Genomic DNA, 27,293 nt, shown 5'->3' with positions numbered 1-27,293 from the left:
CAGACATAATGATGCACAAATTAAGACAGTTTAGTCACTAACCCATGCACTCAGTGAGACACATTTAATCACTCACTCATACAGTCAGTCGTGCACCTACTAAATCCTTCATCCAGACACTTATACATCCACTCATTCTTCAATATGTAAGACATATTTTAACTTTACAGAAACATACAGTCACTGGATGTTGTCATCAGTGATGTCATTTGAGATGTCATCAGTGATGTCATCAGTGATGTCACTGACCATGTCATGAATGATGTAATATGTGACATCATCAGCAGTGGATTGCGGGTGCGCGATATATAGTTAGTGCAACTAACTATATATGGAATTTCAATGGTTTTGTGTGAGTAAAATAAGGTTTTGTAAATGCGAATTCCTAACTATATATGGTCTATAACCTATGGTTTTTTCAGTGAATTTTCAAGGTTTTGTAAATGCTAATTCCTAACTATATATGGTCTATAACCTATGGTTTTTTCAGTGAATTTTCAAGGTTTTGTAAATGCTAATTCCTAACTATATATGGTCTATAGCCTATGGTTTTTTCAGTGAATATATATATATACATACATATATAAACATATATCATCTGTATATCTATATAAATACAAACATAAATGCATGCATACATATACTTATATGCATACAGATGCATGTTATTTACATGAAAGTTGAAAAAACACTAATAAAAGCAAAGCTAAAAAGCCACCTCATTACAAACAGAATGGCTTTAACTTAAACGAGGGCGAGATCTATTGCATTTTCAATGCTTGTTTACTTTGGTTCCATCAAGAAGGCATTCAGATGTGTCACACATTTGCCATAAATTCTGAATGTTAGCACTCTAGTTGCACATTAGATCACTGTAGTAAAGCTACTGCTCACCAGGGACGTCTGCTGCTGGTATTCAAAGTGCATGTTTCAGTCTGCATGTCAGAATTTTTTTAATGAAATAGAAGAGGATTTGAGAAGTCACTCAAAATGATCCCTAATTTTTCTTTCTGAAGCACTAATCATACTTTCTATGGCAAAATTAACCCCCTCATGTTGTTCCTTTTTAAATTGAGTGTTTTCAGACTTACCACTTCATTCCAATCAAGATGGCTTCTGGTGTGCCATACTTTTGTCATAAGTAAGACTGTTAGCGCTCTAGTTGTTCTTTAGAACACTCTGGGACATTCTGTCATTGGGCTATACTTGGGGTAGATCTGGGTGATATTTGGGCTACATTTAGGCTCTTTTGTCTCTGGTGGCCATCTTGGGAGACTGTATGTCAGAATGTTTTAATGAAATTGAAGAGGGTTTGAGAAGTCACTCAAAATGTGCCCTAATTTTTCTTTCTGCAGCACTAATCATAATTCATATGGCAAAATATACCCCCTCATTTTGTTCCTTTTTAAATTAAATGTTTTAGGAGTTACCACTTTATTCCAATCAAGATGGCTTCAGGTGTGCCATACCTTTGTAATAAGTAGGACTGTTAGCGCTCTAGTTGTTCTTTAGAACACTCTGGGACATTCTGTCATTGGGCTATACTTGGGCTACATCTGGGTGATATTTGGGCTCCATTTGGGCTCTTTTGTCTCTGGTGGCCATTTTGGGAGCCTGCATGTCAGAATTTTTTAATGAAATAGAAGAGGATTTGAAAAGTCACTCAAAATGTGACCTAATTTTTCTTTCTGCAGCACTAATAATACCTTCTATTGCATAATATACCCCCTCATTTTGTTCCTTTTTAAATTAAATGTTTTAAGAGTTACCACTTTATTCCCATCACGATGGCTCCAGGTGTGCTATACCTTTGTAATAAGTAGGACTGTTAGCGCTCTAGTTGTTCTTTAGAACACTCTGGGACATTCTGTCATTGGGCTATACTTGGGCTACATCTGGGTGATATTTGGGCTACATTTGGGCTCTTTTGTCTCTGGTGGCCATTTTGGGAGACTGCATGTCAGAATGTTTTAATGAAATAGAAAAGGATTTGAGAAGTCACTCAAAATGTGCCCTAATTTTTCATTCTGCAGCACTAATCATACTTTCTATGGCAAAATATACCCCCTCATGTTGTTTCTTTTTAAATTAAATGTTTTAAGAGTTACCACTTTATTCCAATCAAGATGGCTTCAGGTGTGCCATACCTTTGTAATAAGTAGGACTGTTAGCGCTCTAGTTGTTCTTTAGAACACTCTGGGACATTCTGTCATTGGGCTATACTTGGGCTACATCTGGGTGATATTTGGGCTACATTTGGGCTCTTTTGTCTCTGGTGGCCATTTTGGGAGACTGCATGTCAGAATGTTTTAATGAAATAGAAAAGGATTTGAGAAGTCACTCAAAATGTGCCCTAATTTTTCATTCTGCAGCACTAATCATACTTTCTATGGCAAAATATACCCCCTCATGTTGTTTCTTTTTAAATTAAATGTTTTAAGAGTTACCACTTTATTCCAATCAAGATGGCTTCAGGTGTGCCATACCTTTGTAATAAGTAGGACTGTTAGCGCTCTAGTTGTTCTTTAGAACACTCTGGGACATTCTGTCATTGGGCTATACTTGGGCTACATCTGGGTGATATTTGGGCTACATTTGGGCTCTTTTGTCTCTGGTTGCCATTTTGGGAGACTGCATGTCAGAATGTTTTAATGAAATAGAAAAGGATTTGAGAAGTCACTCAAAATGTGCCCTTATTTTTCATTCTGCAGCACTGATCATACTTTCTATGGCAAAATATACCCCCTCATGTTTCTTTTTAAATTAAATGTTTTAAGAGTTACCACTTTATTCCAATCAAGATGGCTTCAGGTGTGCCATACCTTTGTAATAAGTAGGACTGTTAGCGCTCTAGTTGTTCTTTAGAACACTCTAGGAGGCTGCAGTAGAACACAAAGGAATCAACTGACAGTCTCTGTCCTTGTTGGGTGTACATGTTTTACTGAGAATGTCAGACTTCATTTTCACATGACTGAGAAAGATAATGTGAATTTACAGAAAATATGCTTTCAGTTTAGCTTATAGATCCCCTTCCAAACCACTGTGGGAAAATCATGAGATAGTAGTTTTCTTTCAAACAATATTCATGATATCACAGCAGAAGGTTTTTTCACATGGTAAAATCACCTTAGAACCCACCACAATTCCTAAAACGAGTATGGTACCATCAACAAATGATTTATAATGTAACTAAAGTCCTAAAACCCTCTATTAACTACAATGCTTTTTAATGAGGTGCTATCATGTATATTGGTCCCAAGATGGCTGCCAACACTTCTTGGATGAAGTGCTGACAGCCAATCAGATCAGATGTGTGGTTAGGCTCCGCCCAGATATATATCTTTTTTTGAACCTAAATTACTCAAAATCCACTGGAGCACATATATTGAGACCTAGCAAAGGCACATCGGGCTAACAGTCCCTACAATTTTGCCAAGTTTCGTGCAAATCCATTCAGCCGTTCGAGCTAAAAGTGAGGCCAATCGCCCTATGGAAATTAACATGGGAAAAACGCGTTTTGGGACCCCCCTTTTTTCTCGGCCCACCCTTGATGAAACCCCCCCAAATTGTCAGGGGCTGCTCAGAAACAAAATGTTCCATTTTCCTGAAAATTTCAGCCAATTCAGTCCACAAACGCCAAAGTTATTAGACATAGAATTTTCAAAAATCCCATAGAGAAAAAATCCTAACTATATATACCTACTGGCGACCGCCAGTAGGTAATATATATATATGTATATTCACTGAAAAACCATAGGTTTAACACCAGTTATAGTTAGCTGGAAATTTTACTTTCATAAAACCATTGAAATTCCCACGTTATAGTTAGTTGGACTCACTATAACTTGCACGTGCAATGCACTGCTGATGACGTCACATATTACATCACTCATGACATGGTCAGTGACATCACTCATGACATCACTGATGACACCATCCAATGAATGTGTGTCTTTCTGAAAAATAAATGTTTTATATATGTATATGTAAAAGGCGATGGAAGAATAAATGTTAAAATAAGTGTCTAAATGGATGGGTTTTTTTTTTAATTGATTTTGTGTATCTTAGTGAATACATATATTAATGAGAAATGTTTAAATATTTAAATATATGTATTAGTGTTTCACTTTGTGTAAAGTCAGCCTTGCTGAGGTGAAATTCCGTTTAAGAGCTGCTCTGTTGTCTTTTCTCACTCCGAACACCCCCAGTCTCTGAGCGGCCAACACAGTTCATTTCCCCTCGCTCTCAAAACAGCTGGGCTGGATAAATAAACTGAAGTATGTTCCCCTGGCGATCATATGGCACCAAACTCGAGGGGGAAACGCATACCAACCCACTTGTCACACGCAGGTAAAGTCATTCTTGGAATCACATTGGGGTGAAGCGATTTACCTCCTGTTGTTCCGTCTAGACTACAGTTTCTTTAAGCGTGTTACTTTCTCACGCGGTGCTCCCCCCACCGGTCACCTTCATGCCAGCATACCACCGTCACTATTTTTAAAGTCAGCGGGAGCCCTTGCTTCTTCGCACTGACGTGGTCCAGCTTGTGGCAATCACCCCGCCTGGGGATCGCGCTGTGACTCACCGCCTGTCACTGCCTGACAACTTCCCCACGACCATCCGCTAGTCAGCCAAACGCCGCCGGGTCTCACATTCCAGGTGGTTTTATATTCCCCTACACGCCGCAGACTCTTCAGGTTTCACACTACCTCTTCATTTCAGAAGGTCGCGGCTGGTAATCACACTCTGCGCTGCCAGCTGTGCTCGACTTACCGCCGTTTTCTTCAACAGACGCTCGTATTACAGTTTTCCTGTCAAGCACCTTCGGAGCCTCTTTCCTTCCTCTTAGCTGGCTCCAAGGCAATTTCCTCTTCTCCGCCTCTAACGCGTGTTGAGGTTGCTGTCCCTAGTACCCTCGTCACCACTGTGAAAACTCTCATGGATGACCGACACCAGAGGGGTGAGAGTAATAACCGTGTTTATTACAGTTCGTAGATAACAAAGGACGCAGCGACCTCAGCCACAGCAACAGCTCAACAGGTCAGATTCACTCCCCTCCCGGCGCTCGCCTTGGAACCTTGGTCGCGGTGACATTCTAAGTGATGTCACTGCGAGCAGTTCCATTACATGCAGAGCTGCCCAGGGAGGGGGGGGGGAGGCGGGTGGGAGATACTGACCGTGCACCAGCCCAAGCGGCATCTGAGGTCCCTAGGAAGTATGCTCATCCAGGTTCCTCGTATCTACCGAGCACGGATGGGCGGTCGATCTTTCAGATATCTGGCCAGTAAACAATGGAATGCTCTACCGATTGAGTTCCGTATGGAACCATCTGAGATGAGGTTCCGTCAGAAATTGAAAACCTTCCTCTTCCCGAAATAGTGTGAGGCTCTCTGTCTCCCTCTATTCTTTACCTGACTGTCAAGGAGCTTGCTTGGTTTCTGTCTTCACAGCGCGGGGACACACTTTTTCCTAGTGTAACCAGGCGCTTTATAAACTTTGTTATTATTATTAAAACTAATGTTCTTTAATCTGCTCAAAACATGTAAAGGAAGACTATTTTATGATGGTGTACCACTGGAGAGGGTGGGGACTCCTTGTGTACTTGGAAGTCACTCTTCCTGATTCCATGTCCTGTAAATTTCAAGTTAGTGAGCTAACTATACAACACATGTAGTGGGGGCTATTCTTAAAGAGCATAGGGCTTCTTCCACTAAGCCAATAGCCTCGACCCTTCAGATAAATTAATCGAAAACACTGGTGTTCACTTTTTACTTAACTGAACTCTGGGGCCTTGTAAACATCAATGAGATCGGGGAATATATTTTTCAGATATATATTGCCCAACTTCTACCGAGCACCACTTACCCCCGTTGACATTGGACATGGGCATTGAAAGGGTGGAGGGTAAGTCAATGATGGAGTAGCCCAAACAGATGTTTTGGTGAGCTCTTTAAAATCCTAAAGGAACCAATCCACTTGTCAGGTGAGAAGCGGAAGCTCACACCTCTTGGCTGCCCTTTCCATAAGATTATTGAAGCCAGCGATATCCCCTTGTGGGGAGTCTGTTGGTGGTGGTACTGGAGGGGTTGGAGTTGGGATTAGATAGTCATCCAATTCGTTAGGGACTGAGACGGTGTCTATTTATTGCTTCTTTCTCTCCATCCGTGGAAGGTGGCTGGTCAGCTGGAGGGGCAGCTATTGTGGAAGCCAAATTTGGAAGTGGGGTTGCAGGAGCAGTGACCAGTCTTGATAGCCATGAAAGAGGCGTTCGTACCTGAGATGGTACTGGCCTTGGGTACTGCATTGATAGAGCTGTGCTCGCCGGTTTAGGGAACCTGCGAAAATAGTCCTGGAGCATATTTTGTAAGTTGTTCACTAAAGAGATAGGCATTTCGAGGGAGGGTTTCTGTTGACCATAAGATGTTTTCCTCCTGGTGTTGTCCAGCAGTTTAATAATATTTATCATAATATTGCCCGTCCTATTCCCCATCTTCTTGGCACTTGACATGAACCTCTGATAGGCTATGAGCCACTCCAAAGGGGCAGTCTTCTGAATCATCATCGTGCAACGTATGTGATGATGGAAGGGGTAAAACTTTACTTGTTTAGTTGTGGGATGGAAAAATTTCGAATGGAGACTTATTTCTTGGAGTAATTAAGGAAAAATGCAAAAGTTATCTTTTCATAGAGTTGGATTTCAGCGGTAATGCCATAGACGAGACTATAGTCGACGCTGATTATTCTCAAACATTCCACTTCTCTGCAACAAAGACTCCATCAATGACCTTGATGACGACCACCCCAACTTCAACGTTAACTACAGCAGCGATGCCCATAAATATTTCATTATCGCCGTTGTCATCAGTGAGAATCCTTAAAAAGACGCTGACAATTCATTATAACTATATCCTGCTCTTCATGGGGTGCGTGCTGTTTGGTTTGGGGGGAGGGATGGGAGCGGGAGTTCGGTCTGATGTTCCGCAGACCTTTGGCAGGAAACATTTCAGTACCTACATTATCCACCATCTGCCCTGTACATTTATAACTTTTGTTGGGCTCTGCCCACTTGGTGCTGGAGAAAATCAATTAATGTTGTTAAAAAAAAATGCTGACAACAGTGCTGTCAGCAAGGGCTCCTGAACTAGGCAAAATTGGTTTACGCAAGGAGGGCATCAATGCAGTCTGGTGGTGCTCGGAAGCACCCCCATCCTAACTAATTCTAAAGGAGAGATGTTCACACCTCTTTTTCACAGGAAATCCTTTGTCAGCTTCCCCTGCCTGAGTTAGGCTCATCATCCGGTGGGCAGAACAGTGTCTGAGGCCGGCACCAGCATTGGCTGGCAGGCAGACCCTGTAAGGCTACGCAGGTAGGTATAGGGGGATCCTCTAAGGAACTGCCAGTACATGTTATCATGCAACTAGTACTGGAATCTATTTAGTTGCATGATTCCAATGTATTTGACACCAAATATGACCAGGATCTGAGCAGCCATTATGTAGTTGGACATCTCGACTTGCCAGTGTCCACTACATACCTTAAAATGGCTCTCCTACACTTACAAAGCCCAGAAAATGAAGTTCAGGGTTTGTATGAGTACCTTTGCTCGTGCAGGGCTACCCACATACTTAGAATCGTGCACTCTGCCCTTGGACTGAAGGGTCTATCTTAATGGTGACCTATAAGTTTAAAATGCAGTAACCTGGATATAAGAAAATCCTGAGATGTATACTGAAAGGTGCATGCACCATTTCACGGAGACTGCAATAGCAGTTCTGCAGTCACAGTTTGCATGGACACCCAGGGGTGGCACAATGCATGCTGCAGCCCATGGGAGACAATGACCTTGGTACCTTAGTACCATATACTAGGGACTTACAGTGGTACCCCTGTATTTCAATTGTGGGGTGTACAAAGTACTTACCAGCAAGTTTAGAAGTGAGAGCACTGCTATTGGGATCCTGGTTAGCAGGATTCCAGTGAACCAAAGTCAAAACACATTGACATCCGGCAAAAAAGTGAGGGAATCTATGCCAGAAAGATCCTACTTTCCTACAATGGCAAACAATCATTTGTTTGTAAAAATGGAAGCAGGAAGTTGGACGATAGATGCTGGCCACAAATGACATCCAGGTGTAGTGGTGGGTGTAATATTAATCCACAAGAAATCAAGAATAAGTTGTAGAGAAGTTTATTGGAGCATCCACCCTCTGAAGATCAGCAGCGTAACTGAAAAACAGCTGATCTTCAGAACATGGAACAAATGATAGCTTTCAAAAGAAAACATACAACCAGCATATGGATGCACTCGGAAGGAAGTTCCTTAAAGGAACACTTTGCATGACATTCCAAACAAAACCTTAAACATTCTGTTTAGCTAATCTAGTACCACATATCCTTCTTCCTTATAAATGAAAGAAAGAAAAGTTAAAACAAGAATTATTTAAATAAAACAAAATCTTCCAATTTCTTTGGTAAGCGTTTCTGCCTCTTAGAAAAAGGAGAAGAAACACAATTTTCAACAATATTTTGTGATAACAAAGTTGAAGAAGAAATAAGATTAATCGCATCAACAGGAGCAGGATTCATCAGATCAACAGGTCCTAGTCCTTTATCCAAAACAACAAAATCACTTGAAAAATCTGGATCAGATGAACACGAAGATGTTTTATAAACAGATTCATTCACTTCAGCAATTTTTGAAATATTCCACCAAGAACCAATATCTAAAAGAACAGATGTTTTACCAACTTTAAGAATGACAAAAACATCAGAGAACTTAGATTGGCCTTTTTTAACAAAAAGCGGTATCTTGATTTTGACTTTGTCACCAACTCGTAAAGTAGAACTTTTTGAAGAAACCATATAATTAGAAGAATTGCAATTTTGTTTGGCTAATTTATAAACTTTGTTCATTGGTAAATTAGATTCACACAATTTGGTCCACGAAAGAGAAAGCTCATTATGAGGTTTCCTACCTTTTAATAAAATAAAAGGTGAGAACGTAGTAATGCAATGTAGAGTACAATAATATGACCAAACTAACTCCGCAACATGAGCTTTGACATCAATATTAGCTATAATAGCCAACTGAATTCCCTCAACCAAAGTCTTGTTAAATCTTTCCACAAGACCATTCATGTTAGGAGAATATAAAGCAGTTTAGATATGTTTAATATTGGCATCCTTGAGAAAAGAATTAAACGGATGTGAAGTACATTGTGGACCATTATCAGAAACAACAATTGAAGGTAAAACTTCTTTTTTTTAAATTTCTTTGAGAAACTTAACAACAGATAGTGCATCTGTTTGAATAACCTATTTATATTCAACCCATTTAGAGAAATAATCAATGGCTACTATAATATATAGTTTTTGCAAGGAAATTCCTTCATAGGGACCTAAAATGTCAATCGCAATTTTGCTCCATGAAGAATCAGGAATTTCAACCTTAACTATATCAGAATGTTGTGTTTTCAACACTTTGTCAGAATTAGCACATAACGTGCAATTTTTAACCAAATTAATACAAACGTCCATATAAGGCCACCAAAAAGTATCTCCAACTTTCTTAACAGTGCTGGATTGACCTAAATGACCAAAATGAGCAATGGACATACGGCCAGATTCATCAATGTCTCGATTTGCGAGTCCTTAATAGTGATTATTAAGGAATCGCTATTAAGGACTTGCAAAACGGGATTCATGTAGGAATCGCTAAATAAATTGCGATTCCTACACATTCCTTATTTGCGATTAGCAAATTGCTAATCGCAAATAAGGAATAACTCCCCATTCATTCCTATGGGCCTAAAGGTCCATAGGAATGAATAGGGAGTAATTCCTTATTTGCGATTAGCAATTTGCTAATCGTAAATAAGGATGCGATTTCAAGGGTGCCAAGGGTGTCCAAAGGACACCCTGAAGCACACCTGAAATGTAATCTACATTGGTGTTGCGCACACACATGTCCTTTGGACATGTGTGTGCGCAACATGCAACTTATTTACTATTTCGCTATTTACCACGAGGTTTGACTTCGTGGTAAAGAGCTCTCCTAATTGGCGAATTCGCAATTTTAAAATGTTTCATGAATAGCATTTAAGGAATCTCTAATAGATATTCCTTAAATGCTAATCCTCGCAAATTTGCGAATTCTTTATTAGCGATTTTTGCATTTGGGATGATGAATCCCAAATTCAAAAATTGCACTCGCAAAGGGCCAGATTCTCAGAATCTGGCCCTTTTGCGAGCGCATTTCACTTGATGAATCTGGCTGATAATTTTTTCTCGAATAGTTTTTGGAGGAACAAAACAATCACCCTTTCTTGTTGTGCGGGTCACCGAGACACGCAAGGAAGGAAGACATGAGGCTTTTCTGAATTCCAACGCCGAGATGAACACTCGAAGGTATGTGGGAAACAAATGTAGAAAGATTCCAGCAACTGAAAGATTGATGGCGAATTCCGTTGCTCAGATTCAAAAGAAATCAGTGCGGCGGTTGTTTAAACGCACCGGTGTTTCCAGCATAAAATGTCAAATAAATCAGCGCGTACACGTATGTGTTTCGAGAACACAAAAATAATCACTATCACAAAGTAGCAAGGAAACGGAAACGTAAATCTTTCCGTAGGTTGTCCGTAGATTGTTTTAAGCTCCACACAAGAAAGTGAGAGTAAAGAGTGGCGGAAGGCACACGCATACACACTTTCCATGATACCAACACAGGACAACGAGTGTTTAACAATGAAGCGCGGCGGAAGGCATGCGAGTAAACACTCTCAGAGTACACTGCAAGACTATTTGAGGCAAACAGCAGGAATTTAAACAGTTTCTTAATGAAAGTAATCCTTTTATAGTTGAAAAATCGTGTTCAATAAATCCAAAGATGCGGCAGGCAAGAGGATTTCCTCGAAAAATGCATACAATTCAAATTGCCTCTGTGGATGCTCCAGAATAAAAATCCATAATTCCCAGGTACAATCCCAGAGCGTCACCAATATGTAGTGGTGGGTTTTATAAACCACAAGAAATCCAGAATAAGTTGTGGAGAAGTTTATTGGAGCATCCACCCTCTGAAGATCAGCAGCGTAACTGAAAAACAGCTGATCTTCAGAACATGGAACAAATGATAGCTTTCAAAAGGAAACATACAAACAGCACATGGATGCACTCAGAAGGAAGTTCCATAAGAGAACACTTTGCATGTGGAGAAGTGTGACTCAATGATTAGAGCGGCAGACCCTGATGCAGACGTCTAGCCCGGGACCAGGGTTCCCGCCTCGGCGGGTCTTGGGCTCAAAATTCCACGGACCTGATAATTCTCGCCTCGGTGCCTATTCCAATCATGGAGTCCCACTCTGCACCTCTGGGCAATAGCTTGCTTAATCTCCACAACGGCCCCCACAACGCTAAGGATGCCTGGCCTCCACCTTGGGGGTGCCCAGGAGTGGACGCCTCACAGGGAAAGCCAGGATGGGTTCCACAGCGGTATTCGTACAAGCGCCTTGAGACCCTTGCGGGTGAGTAGTGCGCTATACAAGTATCAATTTTCTATTACTATTACGACATTCCAAAGAAAACCTTAAACATTCTGTTAAGCTAATCTAGTACCACACCAGGGCAGCCCCATTCCCCTTCACATAATGCTTCTCAGTTCTTTGTGTCTAGAGGGAATAAACCATGCTTCCCACCAGAGCAAACACATGTACACAGCGTACCTGGTCAGCCCCCCTCATAGGCTATACCCACTGCAGCATATTCTGGTTAGGGGGTAATAGGGGAGCCCTTCCTTGAACAGACTGAGGAGGTAAAACTAGCCCAGTCTGCTCGGCTGTATTTTGAAAGGTTGTCGAATCCACCTGCACTGATTGGCAGTAAGCTGCCGCTAAGAATGCGAAATATAAACGTATGTCATCCCTGAAGCTTACAAAACATTTCTGTGATACACACTGGTTGGACCCGTCCAGAAAGTGGTACCAAGTTTTGCATGTTTCCGCATGCCTAAAGGCCGTGCTGAATCTCTCCTGGTGTGCAGTGCAGATGCTGCAAAAAACACAGTTGATAGACAGAATGCAGAACAATGTCTTACATTCACCCCAGTACGAATATCTGGGCCTAAATCCATCGTTTTTTTGCACTCCACACCACCCTAGGTCAGACAATGGCTATATGCAAATCAGCCTTGACCCTGTGCCTCATGGGAACAGTCCAGCCCGAACTACCAAGCCATGTCTTTCCTAGACCGGAATCAAGCATTCAAGGACCGGTTTCTGGCTATCAGCCTTCTTCAGCCTGGATAGCTTGACTCCAGTGATGTAGAGAGCCTGGGACTCACGTCTGAGCATACCCAGCCCACTCGGGGTGAAAATTGCAAAAAACACAGTTGATGGACAGAATGCAGAACAATGTCTTACATTCACCCAGTACAAAGATCTGGGCCTAAATACATCGTTTTTTTGCACTCCACACCACCCTAGGTCAGACAATGGCTATATGCAAATCAGCCTTGACCCTGTGCCTCATGGAAACAGTCCAGCCCGAACTACCAAGCCATTTCTTTCCTAGACCGGAATCAAGCATCCAAAGACCGGTTTCTGGCTATCAGCCTTCTTCAGCCTGGATAGCTTGACTCCAGTGATGTGGAGAGCCTGGGACTCTGCAATTTTGCAGTGCAGATGCTGACCTTGCCTCCGAGGAAGATTTGAATCTAGCGCAAGGAGTCCAGAGATTGAACACAGCCCCTTAAAGCCTTTACTAACCCTCACCAGAAACTGGAGGCGTGCTCCCTCCAGAAACTTCTTCTGCACGTGCAAGTGTGCTCTGTGGTGACTCTGCTTAGAAAGCAAATCCCATCTCTACACCAATGGTTTATTGTGTTTTTAGGTTGAGGCTGCCGTCGCACTGCAAAGCAGTGGGGGGCGGAGCCGAAGATTTCATGGCTTCAACAGTGTGGGGCTTTAACCCGCCTCTCTTCCATTGGCTAGCTTCGTAAATGGAGGCTAGCCATTGGAAGAGATGTGTGTCAATTACTCTTTTCCCCGGCTTGATGCGACACGTGGGCGTTTCTGTCTCTTTTAAGTCCCGCCCCCACACCCTCCCTCTCGCTGAGGTCCCAGTCTATTCCTCCTGTAATGTACCTTTTGCTACCTCTTGTATTTTGTTTGCTCACAATTGTCACTTTTGCCTCATGTAACTTAACGTCTGCTTTTGTAACGTGTTCACTCGTATCGTAATCTTCTCATGGATCATTTCTGTTCCTAGTGTGAAGCGCTCTGACGCACCGCCTGCAGTGACCTGAAGGGGCCGCTGCGCTGCCCGCGGCGACCCGGAAGTGTTTCCCCCCAGGACCCGGATCCAGACCGGGGTTTGCATCTACCAGCGTAGCTTCTGTCAGCTGAAGCAAAGAACATATCACTCACTTAAGCCGCTTGTTTTGTAAGAACTAATCGGCAGCACGCCCGAAGAGATGGTGTCCATCACGTGAAATCACTCGGAAACAGTCCCCAGAGGTGATTCCTATCTCCGTTCACAGGAAGGACCACCTGGTACTCCGCCCCAAATCCCCCGGCCCATCATCAACCAGTGTACTTACCCCCTGGCTGTCGGCAGCGGGGGCCCCCTCGGCACCCTTCCCGGCCTCGCCCCCCTCCAGGGTGGGCGGCTCTCCCAGCACGGGCTGCTCATCCTCCTTAGGCATGTGTCCGGGGGCCTGAGGGCTCCTTGCAGGTGCGTGCCTGGCTTCCCTAAAACACTCCCCCGTGGTGCTGGACTCTCCACTGTGTATGTTGGGATGGGGGTGGCTGGTCGCGCCTTGGTATTATTGCCCCTGTTCTTCTTGTATTCATTACACACAGGGGAGCGGGTCACGGCCTGCCAGAGGTTATGGCACAACGTGTGCATATACATCTCATGAGTGGGGCCCGTTCTCTTTACATTGAAATGTCAAGGTCCTAAAAGCACTTCTAGTCTGCTCCAGAACCCCAGCAGCATGCAAAGACATGCAGAGAACAGAAGCAGACTGAGCAAAATACACAAATAGGAATCCAGACAAAGAATGATGAGCTTTAGAATTAATCTCACTTTCCATGGCCTCTCACCCCCTCCGGAACGTCGTCAAACAAAAGTACAGCCCTCTTGAAAGAGGGAGAGGATCGCCAAATTCCCTGAAAGAGGGCAGAGAGCGCTAGATCCAGGACAGAGAGATAAATGTTGCCTGAACAGACGGGGACTTTTATCTCAGGATCAGTGATAGAAAAGTCATGCCTCTATGCAAAATATCAAAGGAAGCTATCGAGGGAGCTACAGGGCAATTGTGCGAAAAGAATGTGTAGGAATTTTTGTAAAGCTCACTGAAACCCAGCATACAGGGCATTAAGTCTGATAAAAAAATCAGAGGGTCTCGCCGATGTAATTAAGGGTGTGGCTTAAAACACATAAGCTAAAAATATGTATTTAGCAAAGGGTGCCGCCCGACTTGTATTTTGCTGTTTCTGTCGTTGCATCCAGATATGATACAAGTAACATTACACCAGCAACAAGCTAGAATTATTGGTGTAGTCCATTTTTGTTAGTTACATAAAATTAATAAGCAACAACTATGGCGTTGTTCCTAATATTATTGAAAATTATCCAGTTCTGAAATGATGACTGTGAAAGAAGTAAAACGAGTCTCTGAAGTTACATCATAGGTTTTGAGCAGTGGTGCTGCAAAAATGGAACTGTGGTGCAGAGCACTGATAGGACCCGGCCCACTTAAAGCCATGGCATCATGGCTGCTCTAGCGCTATAATCAGGCACACAACCTTAAATACCATAAATTAGGCCACTGTCCTTTAAAAAGCCTGATAAAAAAGATGGGGGTATGGCATATGTACTGACTGACATCAAATCAGAATACCATGTCTGATAATAGGACTCCTTGTCATGATCCTTAACCCCTTCCATGCTCATGACAAGCTCAGCTCGTCATGCAGTACACTCAGGGCCGGACAGGGAACCAGAACCGGCCCTGGCAAAGTGCTCGGCCGGCCCCCCTCCCCCCCTTCCGGGAGGAGAGGGGAGGGGGGAGAGGTGCGACCGCGCTCTGTGAGAGAGCCGGTTTTCGGCCGTTTTTGTTACAGGGCCGTTTTTGCAGCATAACGGCCCTGTAACAAAAACGGCCCCAGGGGCCCAAAACCGGCCCCCAACCATGCGGCCCACCGGGGAATTGCCCGGTGCCCTCAACGGCCAGTCCGGGCCTGAGTACACTGCTCATGTGCTCATGACGAGCTGAGCTCGTCATGAATAATGGGATTCAAGGGAGTTCAGCATCCGGGATGAATTGCCTGAGCTTTCAAGGTGTTAAAACAGGACGGTTGCCTACCGAGGGGGTTACATTTTGGCACTTGAATCATGGTTGGTTTGTTCTATAGCTGCCCCAAAACAGGAAGTAGCATCGCAAATCCATTCCACATAGTCACAGTGTGTACAGTAGCAGTACAAGTTTTTTCGTCAGGCAGGGGCAGCACAGGCAACAGAGCAAATTTTCCTCGTACACAAAATAAAAGCAGCTGCATTGCAGGCTTACCACGCACATAAGCCGGGCTTAATACAAACAAGCAGGACATTCTTTGTCACTGTCATTTCCTTGCTTCTAATTGGTCAGCACATGCTAGTTTCACTTTCCTTTTGTGTGGTCCTCCCTTTGATGGAACATGTACCACATATTTATTAATTGTTTTATTAGTGACCTTCCGCGACAAATGCTTGAATTCAGGTACTTTTTTTTCTACTTGCTTCCATCATTGCCGTTGCTTCCTAAACGTTGCTGCTTGCCTATTGTTGCTTCCATCTGCTCACCTCCCATCATAGTTGTTTGCCCCTCCTCTCATCCTACTTGTTACTTGCCTACCTTAACTTCCCCTGCGGTCTTGGTTGCTAGTTCCAATGTTTTTCAAGCTCTGCATCACAGACTGACGGTTCGATGATCCTCAAGCGTTACTGGGATTTCAGCCAATAGCACTAAGCATGCAGTGCCTAGTTATAATAAGAGCATTTGTAAGTAACCGTTGGGCTTGGTGGTGAGGCTATTCGTTTGATGAAATGGCGTCCCTACTTTCTACTAACAAGCCAGTCTGTGTGTGTGTGGCTCTGTGTGGATAGCTTTTTTTGTAGGTGGCTCTATGTGTGGGTGGCTCTATGTAAATGACTCTGTGTGGGTGGCTCTGTATGTGTGGGGCTCTGAGTGGGTGTAAATGCAATAGGTCATGCATATGCGAGCGATTAAGCTATTGGCATTGTAAATGACAATGACATTTATTTAACGATTAAGCTATTGGCAATGTAAATGACAATGCTATTTATTTATGATTAAAAGAAAAATAAATCATGAGCAATGACAATAGCTCTACCTTTAATAATGCCGAGACCATTGCATTGTAAATGCTTGTTTATTGGCCCTGTCCCTTTTGTACAGGTCATGTAGGCTTGCAAGATAAGTGGATTAAGAAAAACGTGTGATTCTGATCAACTCCCTTGGCGGTGGGCTTGTACCCTTTACTGTACTATGCATCTGCTCCTCTTGTGTGGGGAGCCGCTCACCCTGGAGTCTTTGTGGCCCAGAGAATCCGGTATCCATATTTTATTGGGCTGCTACCACATATCCCTAAACTGGGAGATAACCTACTTTGTTTTAGTGAATAAAGTATTAGAAGTTTAAAAATATATTTTGCTGCCCATTATATTGTTTTTTTGGAATCACATGGTTGATTTTGCATTGAAAATTTCCTAATGTATGTAAAATGTTTTTTTTTTTAAATACAAATGTCAGTTATGTTTTACTACATATTTTTTTTCTTCTTGATTTAGGTACCGGAAATGTTGCACAATGACGCCAGCGATCACGGCTGTAGCCGATGGGGATATTTTCTATTACAAAATGCTGGAATCCTTTTGGGATTTGGAATAATGTTAGTTATTTCAGTGTTTGAACATAAAATTGTGTTTAGTATTAACTTATAAAATGTCCAGGTGCAAGGGAACTACAACCATTCCCCAGCTGCATGGCTTATGGAATCTTTTTTCTGTAAATCCATGGGAAGTTGAAACCAGATTCTGGTTCATCTTCCGTCATGAATGCCATCTTTAAGGATGTGGCTTCATGCATGACATTTTACTGCCTTTATTTGGAGGTTGAGCCCACCCTTATATAGTATTAGTTTTCAAATGAAGCCGTTGCTCTGAAGTGTCAACAATGAAGCAGTTTGCATACCGCTTCCTCACATGGTTGTGGTCTGAGATAACCATGACAAATTATGAATGCTGAAATTTACCCTGTCTGGTACCTCATAAACCCCAAGCAAGGGAGGTTAGAGTTGTGGTACGAGGGACGTTGGGCCTTCGAATTTCAGCTTAAAAAGCAAAACGTTGGCTGGAATTCCCCTATTATTTTCATGGTGTACGTGTTGATTCTGTTAACTGAAGTAATATTAAATAATAATAATGTCAACTTTGGTAAACAACTTTTTTGTTGTAATTTATATGTATGTTAATAGCCAAGTCTTCTTCAGGAGTATGTTACATGTTACAGTAAAGCTGCATTTATTTTGTTTTGTCGCCAGGATAGCTACTTTGTTTTAAATGTTATAAAAGAAGTCTTTGTGCCAAAACGTGAATATGATATTTCATTTGTATTTATTTTTCAACATTCTGTAAGAAAAAGTGTTTTTGCCTGTAGTTTAACATTGGAAGTAAAGAACTTAGCTTTGTAAGCAAATCGTCGAGTTGCGGTCTTTATTTTATTTATTGTATTTATGTAGTACACCCTAACTAATGTCCAACAGTGTGCTCTACTGGAGTTACTCCTTGCCTAGAGAACATTCAGTGACAAAACAGATAATTTGGGGTTTAGTATTGTGAAAAGGTGTTTTTCAAGATTCGTTGTCAGACACATCCAAGGTACACCGTGGGCAGCATCAGATCAAAAATCTTCACATACAGTACAGGTCTAGTTTAGACACACATGCACAGGACAGGACCAGCATGGGGAGACTTTCAAGATCTTTCTGCCCACAGACTCTCTATCGGTACTACTTCACAATTATGCAAGCATCACTGCTCCTTGAGCAACTTGGATTTCTCTAACTGGATGCCTTTAAATTGGTTAAAAGTCAGACAAGGACACATGAAAAGCTACAGGAGTTTTGCTGTAGAGGAAGATGCATAACTTGCAGCAAATTGAGGCTACCCATCACAGTTCAATGTAAAGGGATTGCAGGAAATATGATACTTGATGCATTGGTTGGTGTGAAAAAAACAGAGCACTCGATTCCTGTATTTAAAATGAACTCTGGAGCGGTGTGTCCGTTTCTCAAGGTCACTTGAGCCCTCTCAGTCCTCTTAAAACAAATGCAAGTAGCTCTAATGCTGTGTGCATTTCTTACTGGCTGACCCAGTGCATTGAAGCTATCTCTAGAGGTTACACCAGGATGATTATGTTGCATTCTAGAGGTCACTACTGGTATACTCATTTCGGCAGACCACCTTTAGCTTATTGTACCAGTTTGAGTGCTACTTCTGGCAAAAAATGTCCAATTCACAAGCTATATTAGTGGTTTTGTGTCCAGTTCATGTTGGCTATTCCAGCCTATGTTGTCCAGAATGAAAGGCTTCATCTGGAGCACTTCGTCCAGCGCCATAGACCACCTCTTATTGTATCCCCTGGCTCTAACCAATCAGCAGCATGTCTCATTCTCACCAGGGTTTTGCAGCTACAAAGAGTCCATTGTAGTTTCTGGACAACTGGGGGCATGTCAAAGTTCTAAGAAAACCACCGAACTTGTAAATGCGTTCTATTAGGATACTTTGTAAGTAAAGTGTCTTATGTTTGAAAGCTTTATTAGCAAATAAATTGAACAAATGACAGAAGGAATTGTATACAAAATCTGTAAACGAAAAAGAACTATAATATTCCTAAAATCAAATACAAAACGAAAAGCATTTTATAAATTTTCAAGGATGGAGAACAAAAATGGGGGAAGGAACAGGAAAGAAAGGAAAGAAAGAAAAGAAAGAGAGGTCAGAGAGGAGACCGAGATGAAAGAAGTAGGAAAAGCAATCCTAACAGAACTGTATACTGTATATCAAAAACAATGAAGCACACATAATAGATCAACAACCTGATTAAGTAAATAATGAATCAAGGGAAGAATAGAGATAAAGACTAACCAAACACGTAGAGAAGGAGAAAATATTCAAGGGGGTTTAAAGTTCTCCGAGGTGGTGGGCGCTGGCCGGTTCTTAACAGCAGATCGATCCAGGTAAACAGTGAGTGGGAGCCAGTAGAGTTCCACATTGCGAGGAGGTTTGCAGGAGGAGGCGAAGGAAACATCTAGTCTATGAAAATGACACAGAGAATTCCACCAGTGTTGCATAGAGACAGATGTGAGAGATTTCCAATTAGAAGAAATGTGTTGAAAGACAAGTGCAAGCATGAGGTCAAAGAGACCAGCAGAGTGAGAAGGAAGAGTAAGAATATCAGATAGGCTACCTAAGAACAGAAGAGGGGGAGAAAAAGGGACAGAGATTGAAAAAATATGAAACACACAAGACCAGACTTGGGCCCATAGAGCAGAAACCGAAGCACAGTAAAAGAACATGTGCAAAAGATCAGCAACAGGGGCATTACATGACCAGCAAGCAGAGGAAGTAGCGGGAGAGAAACGGGAAAGAGCAAGTGGAGAATGGTAGAGTCTGTGATATAGAAAAAAGAGAGACTGTGTAAGTGAAGCAGATCGAGAGACCTTCAAGGACTTGAACCAAATTTTGTCCCAAAGGGAGATAGACCAAACACAGCCCAAACCAGATTCCCAGAAGAGCTCAATTTTAGATTTGGGGCGTTCCGGATTAGGGGCAGAAAAGTATTTATAAATGGCTGAAGCTTTGGGAATAGAAGAGAGTAACGGCAATAGAGAAGAGAAAGGGGGATCAGGAGGCGACGAAGGTAACGAATAGTAACGATCAAGAATAGCTTCCTTCAGAAGAGTATACTTATGCAAAAAGGAGCGAGGACAAGAGAATCGAATTTGAAATTGAGGGAAAGAGCAGGGAACTAGTCCATCAAAGAGTTGATGAATCCAAATAATGCCCTTTTGTCGCCAAAGAGACCAACAAATCGGTCTGCTATTAATGAGAATAAGGGAGTTATACCAAATGGGTTGTTGCAGAAACGACTCACGCGAAAAAGTAGACGGAGAGCAAAGGGGACGAAGAAGAGTGCTTAAAAAGTGGAAGGGAAGAGAATGGGGATTTGGAGGAAAAACAAAGGAACTCCTCAAATGAAAAAGGAGATAGTAAAGCTTTTTCAATAGAGAGCCATAAGGGAGCGAAAGGGGAAGCCTCGGTCGACAACCAGCGAGAGGCCTGACTAAGAGAAAAGCATTTATGATGCAACAGAAGGTCTGGGAAATTAACTCCACCATTCGCCTTAGATTTGCGAAGAAAATGAAGAGAAATTCTAGCTTTTTTATTCCTCAATAAAAATTTGGAGAGAGAGGAATCGAGGCGTTTGAAGTATAGGGCAGGAATGTGGACGGGTAACATGGAAAAAATGTAAATGAGAATAGGGGCAATCATCATTTTAATAGTCAAGTCTACCCCACCATGAGAGGAAAAGGGGATTCCAAGAAGAGAAGGACTTATCAATGCGAGCTAGAACAGCAGACATATTTAATTTAACAGAAGAAGAAATGGAGTTGGAGAACCAAATGCCAAGATATTTAATTTTAGAAGTATTCCAGGCAAAACCAGTGGCAGAAAAGTGGTGAGGGAGACAGAATTTGTTAAGTGGGAGAATTTCCGTCTTGTCCGAATTAATCTTATAACCCGAGACAAGGGAAAATGCTTCAAATTCAGATAATAAAGGAGGAATAGATGAATCAGGATGTGAGACAAATAAAAGAATGTCATCAGCATACACTGAGAGTTTCAGTTGCTCGTCACCATAGGGAAAGCCAGAGATAGAGGTATTCCGACGAATGGAAGTTAAGAAAGGCTCAAGAGCTAAAGCAAAAAGGAGAGGAGAAAGAGGACAACCTTGACGGACCCCTCGGCGCAGGGTGAAAGAGGAGGACAGGTGACCATTGACACGGACTGATGCCTTAGGGGAAGAATACAATAAGGAAACAAGCGAAATAAATTTGGGGCCAAAGCCATGCCAATTGAGGGCTGCAAAGAGAAAGGACCAATCAACTCGATCAAATGCCTTCTCAGCATCAACTGAGATAGCGGCCAAAGGAAAAGACAAGGAGGAAGCTTTATTTAAAACATTGAGAAAGAGGCACGAATTATCGGAAGTCAGCCGACCTTTAATAAAACCACATTGTTCTTTACCAATAATAGAGGGCATAAAGGAGTCGAGACGTAGCGCAAGTAACTTTGCAAACAATTTGTAATCAACATTAACAAGTGATATGGAGCGATAATTCTTAGAAAATTTGGGATCACAGCCGTCCTTTGGAATCAGACAAATGGTGGCGTCTTGAAAGGAACCGGGAGCCGAACCAGAGGAGACAAAAGATCGAAAAAGAGTTAACAGCTTGGGAAGAAGAAGATCTGAAAAATGTAAATAAAATTCAACCGGGAGGCCATCAGGGCCGGGAGTCTTACCCTTAGTCAAGGAAGATAAAGCAGCAGAAAGTTCCTGAATAGTAAGATCTAGATCAAGGGAAGAGAAATCAAGATCAGGGAAAGAGGGTTTAGGAAGTGTTTCAAAATAAGACTGAAGCAAAGAAGGAGAGGGAGGAGATTCTGGAGTATAGAGTTGCTGATAAAAGAGCCGAAATTGAGTGAGGATCTGTTCAGTTGAGTGGAGAAGGGTATTTTCAGAAAAAAAAATGGCCTCAATGGACGTTCGTTCTTTGCGAGACTTGAGATAGTTAGCTAAGAGTTTGCCCGATTTATTACGTCCACCATAATAACGTGCGGTACTGCGTAGGAGTACGGAAGAAGCATTATTCATAGATAGCTTATTAAAGGCAATTTTCGCCCAGAGAAGTTCAGGGGACATACATGAAGCAGAAGCAGTATAAAATTGATGCTCTAATTTTTTTCCGAGAAACAAAGTCAATAATGAATCCTCTTGCAGAAGCCTTGAAAGTGTCCCAAAGAGTATGAAAAGGGATATCCGGGGTAGAATTGATAAGAAAGAACTCATCAGAGAAAGTACGAAAGGAGGAAGAAAAGACACAGTCCGTGAGGAGTTGAAACGCCAACGGGATGACTTAGAGCGAGGGGGGAGGAGATCAAAGTCTGTGACAACAGGTGCATGGTCAGAAATCACAATGGGTTCAATAGAGGAAGAGAGAAGAGTTTGAGTAAGGGAGTGTGAGAGAAAGATGTAATCTAATCTAGAGGAAGAGGAGTGAGGATGGGAGAAAAAAGAATAATCAAGCGTGTCTGGGTGGGTGAGTCTCCAGGAATCCGATAGAGTAGCCTGAGAGAGAGTGTCTAAAAATTGCTTGAGGTTTGTGAGGGACAAAAGCGCACAGTAGATTTACGGTCAAGAAACGGATCAACCACTTGGTTACAGTCCCCGCCTAAAAGAAAAAAGTCATCCTTATGTTGTATATATTTGCTGGTAATGGAGGGCCAAAAGAGGCAATCAGTTTGAGTGGGACCATAAACATTAAAAATGGTGAGCTTAATGGAATCAAGCAACAATTTGACCAAAACCCACCGCCCGCATCATCCTTTTCTTCAAGTAAAACTGAACATTTTAACTTCTTATGAATTAAAATAGCAATCCCATTTTTCTGTGAAAACACAGTGCCCACCCAATTCCGCTTCAATTTAAGGGATTCCACATCATTAAGGTGGGTTTCCTGTAAAAGGACAATATCTGGGTTGTAGGGAGACAAATGGGAAAGAATTCTTTGTCTTTTGATGGGGTTAACAAAACCTTTCACATTCCATGAAATAACTCTAAATTATCAAATATAAAAACATAGTATAGCAAAAATCTGAAAACAACAGGAATGCAGAAGTAATACAACTAGGCAAAAAGCATGCCAAGAACATCAGACTAAAAAAGAGGAACAATTATGAAAATGAAAGAGAAAAGCAGGAAAAGAGAAATGCAAGGAGAAGAGAAGTGAGGAACTCAAACGAAGGCAGAGCATACAGAACTGAGTGATGGGACTTAGGAAGAGCAAAGATAGAGGAAGAGGAAGGAAGAAGAAAGGAAAGGAGGGGAAGGAAGAAAGAAAAAGTAGAAGAGACAGTACAAATCCATAGGACGACTGAAGAAGGCATACCTGAAGGGGGACAAACAGGAGACTGGGCAATGGCGACACCGAACAAGACGAGCCGCACAAGGGAAGGGAAACTCCACCAGAACAGGGGCAGGAAATGCAGGAGAAAAATGCACAACTGCACGAATGAAGAGGAGAACATCAGGACCTACAAACGGGAAATAAAAACAGAAGACAATATTAGGGAGATAATTATTAGGGAAAGGAAGTGAACACCATTACAGGGAGCAAAAAGACAGGGAACATATTATGTTGGTGGTCATCATGAAGTACCATAGGGAAGAGTAGACAAAATAGGACAGGAAATCACACAAGATGAGAACAGAGGGCATCAAAATGACACGAAGGAACACTGAATCAACCAAAAACTGAAGAGAGCAGTCCTTCAACCCGTTGGGGGAGAAGAGGTATCCATGCCGCCATTAGAATGCACGAGGATGAAATTCTTGAGTTCGTTAGGGTCTTGAAAGGTCCAAGTCTGATTCTGGTGGGTAACTTTAAAGAGACAAGGATGAAACAATCCATATCGGGCACCCAGAGAACGTAGAGGAGCACGGAGGTTAAGAAATTCTTTCCGTCTTGCAGCAGTGGCAGCGGAGACATCTTGAGCTAGGAACACTCTGGAACCCAACCAGGAGACATTGCGCTTAGCACGGGCTGCAGAGAGAACTAAAAGAAGATCCGTGAATTTTAGAAACAAAATATTAACTCCACGTGGCTTGGACGAGGTAGAGTCTCTTGGGCCCAGTCTATGAGCTCTCTGGATGGAGAGGGAGGTGGAAGCAGGCATATCCAAAAGCTTCGGAAGAAAGGAAGTGAAAATTGCAACAGGGTCACCCCCTTCCAAAGATTCCGGAAGTCCGTAAATACGAAGGTTGTTCCTTCTATTTCTATTTTCCAAATCCTCAGTGTGTTGACGCAAAGCTAAGACTGACTTTTCCAACGAAGAGATGCGCTGAACATGAGATGGAAGGTCCACTACCTGTTATTCAACAGAAGAAATTCTACTATCCATAGAAGACCACTTCCCCTTCAAAAGCTGCATATCATTATTGGTATTTTCAATGAAAGGGCGCAACGCGCGAATCTCCTCCACAATAAGTTCCATAGAGATAGAAGATGCGGACTTGTCCGGAGATGGAGGGTCATTCTCAGGGCACTTCGAAGATACAGCAGTAGAGGATGAGGACTTGGAAGGGGTCGTCTGTGCCGAAGAGGAACGATTGGAGTTAACACCCGCCATTGGAAATGCAGGAGGAGACGCACTGGAGGAAGGTGAGGAAGTCGTACACTGTGAAGACTTCAAGGAAGGAAAAATTAAATTAGGTTTACGCAACTTGCCCATAGAAGTGGAAGTAGAAAATGACAGTAGCCACAGTAAAAGGGAACTGAGGGAGGCAAGGCTACGAATGGCATAAAAGAGAAAAACTAAGCCACCTCTGAATGGAATACAGCAGAGCCAAAAGGGGGGAAAATGGCAACAAAAGTAAATTCTGAATGCTGCATGGTGAGTATTATGAAGTATGATGGCACCAATCCATTAGCGCGGAGGAGAAGAGCATTCAAATATGGCTTGATACATAAAGAGGTAGGCAATGAAGATATTAAAATGAGGCAGCAGAATCACCAAGTCACAGCAGGGACTTCACAAAGCAGGTGGCTTGACACATGAAAAGGCAAGCTTCGAAAATATTGAAATGAAGCCGCAATATCACAAAGTCACAGTAGGGACTTCATAACGCATTTGGCTGGACACATAAAGAGGCAGGTATTGAAGATATTGAAGGGAAGCAGCAGTATCATCAAGTCACAGCAGGGACTCCATAAAGCAGGTGGCTGGACATATAAGGAAGCAGGCATTAAAAGTATTGAGAGGAGGCAGCAATATCACCAAGTTACAGCAGGGGTTCCATAAAGCTGTGGAAAAGTCAGCAAGGCATCGCTAATAGGGCAAAAATCATAACAAGAGGCAGGGAAAGCTGAAAGTTGCAAGTTTAAAATGGCGACAATAAGCATCTGAGGAGAGGCATTGTGATTAAAAGCAAGATGACAGGCTCACCACTTTGACGAAAGAATGCTGAGGAGTGCAAAGGGGTCCCAGCGCTGCATCAGTAAACTGCCAGGGAGGCGTCAGGAGAAGCGCGGGGCCAGCCGATAAAAATGTTCTGACGACGCGACTTTCCAGTCAGCCGCGGGTAGAACTGAAATGGCGGCTGCACGGAGCTCCCGTGACGTTCAGAGGACAAAGTCGCATAGCAACGCAAGGACGGCAGCGCTGACACCCAAATTGGCACAGGCCTGCTCCAGGAGTTCCGACGCCGTTACACCGCGTTTGCAGGAAAATTGCTGGAGGAAAGGTGCAGGAAGGGATATTGGGTCATCCCCGTGTGGTGGAGCACCAAACCTAAACGGCCATCCTGAGTGGCGCCGAGACCACGCCCCTCCTGTAAGTAAAGTGTCTTATGTGGATATTCTAAAAATCTGTCATGAATTTGGTGACAGGACAAATGCTTGAAATTAGGCAAACCAGTGGCAATTGCTCTTGGTTAAATTCCAACCATTCTAGACCCAGCCATATGCAGATCAGTCTTGGTCCTGCTCCAAAAGGAACAATCCCTTCTGAAATGCCAGGCCAGGTCGTCTCCGAACCGGAACACAAGCAACCCAAGATCAGTTTTGTTCTGACGGGTCTCTTCATTAGAGCGTAGCTTGGTTCCAGTGGCATAGGGCACCTCTGGACATAGCCATGGCCACTAGGAATAATATTAAACACAAAAAATGTGACCGGAGGAACTCTTTCAGTAAGTCTAATAAGTGAAGGAACTTGTGCAATGTTTAGGTAGAGTTCTAATTTCGCCTAGCTTCAACGAGGAAGACCTGAAAGAAATGAGTAATGATTGTTTCCAGGAGCGACCTCAATAATTCCAAAACTTACAGAGAGTTAGAAGGATACGTTTTTTTAAATGCACTTGGGATAGGTCAGTTAATGTTTAAAAGAACAGTACTGAGTTGATTAACTTGAATTCAACAAGGATGCTGAACTTTAAGCCTGGCTCCTATGTATATTTCACAACTAGCAAACCACAACAAAATAGAACAGTTTGATTACTCCTTGGGGACACGCAGAAGAGGGATATAAAATATTATCACTCTGTACTATAGTTGTTACATGTGCGAATGTTACAATGTAGTTTCTTTACTTAGAACATTATTATGCTACACCTAAAGAAAATGGGAAAATCCAAGCCCCTCCAATCCTACCCCTATTTATGATCCTAAAGCATCCGTTCAGGATGACAATAAATTGCTTTCCCTCACACCTACCGGAGTAAATATAATTGCAAGATGATGTACAATCTTTTTATATTACAGTACTGACTTCATAAACTGGCTTTTCATTCTTTTCAAATAAAACCGAATATTCTAGCTCTCCTAATAACGTGCCTTTCTATTAGCCGTAGATCGTTTTTTCTTACAGCAGTCACCATCAATAATCATTTCTCAAATGTCAGACTAATGAGAACAGCAGTATGTCATAGAAGTTAGGAGATCTCCCTAATCCGAAATGTCAACCTACTCATAAAATTTCATAATCCCAACAAGATGTCAGAATGCGCTAATGTGAATTCTGGATCCAGTTGGGACAAGAACGTGTGCTGCTCTTCTCTGTATCCCTGACAAACCATGCACAAAAGGAAAGTGATGTTCCGCCGTAGACCTGGGGAAAAAGGAATGGGATAAGAGAGAAATTAGACACTGGACACCACTCTGACTCATCTCCATGGTAGTCGCTGACATCTACAAGTCGTAGTAGATCGCTAAAAACAAGATTATTAATATATCTAATTTCTGCGTAAGACCATTGAACATGTACTGTGACAAATAATATAACTCCAAAATATCTCTGTACCTCCGCCTTTGTGGTAGACTGATACAAATCTGACATTTCTGGAACTAAAACACATTTTTGTGACGTCAAGCTCGTGGATTATACATTCAAGGTTGTT

At 42.4% G+C, this 27,293-nt stretch overlaps 1 protein-coding gene across 1 annotated transcript in view; it reads left to right on the top strand.

Moving 5' to 3' along the window:
- The window catches only part of SLC39A6 (solute carrier family 39 member 6), a 376,217-nt gene extending 358,464 nt beyond the window's left edge, over window positions 1-17,753 (top strand). Inside the window, exon 9 of the mRNA XM_086965345.1 lies at window positions 16,847-17,753. Within this exon, the coding sequence (XP_086821471.1) occupies window positions 16,847-16,999 (153 nt within the window). The 3' untranslated portion in view covers window positions 17,000-17,753. The remainder of the gene's footprint in view (window positions 1-16,846) is intronic.
- Window positions 17,754-27,293: the final 9,540 nt, after the last annotated feature.

Source organism: Lissotriton vulgaris, chromosome 4_1 (genome assembly GCF_964263255.1).
Source record: "Lissotriton vulgaris chromosome 4_1, aLisVul1.2, whole genome shotgun sequence".
Taxonomy (NCBI): Eukaryota; Metazoa; Chordata; class Amphibia; order Caudata; family Salamandridae; genus Lissotriton; species Lissotriton vulgaris.
Note: the sequence above shows the minus strand (reverse complement) of the source record. Positions and strands in the feature narration are given on the sequence as shown.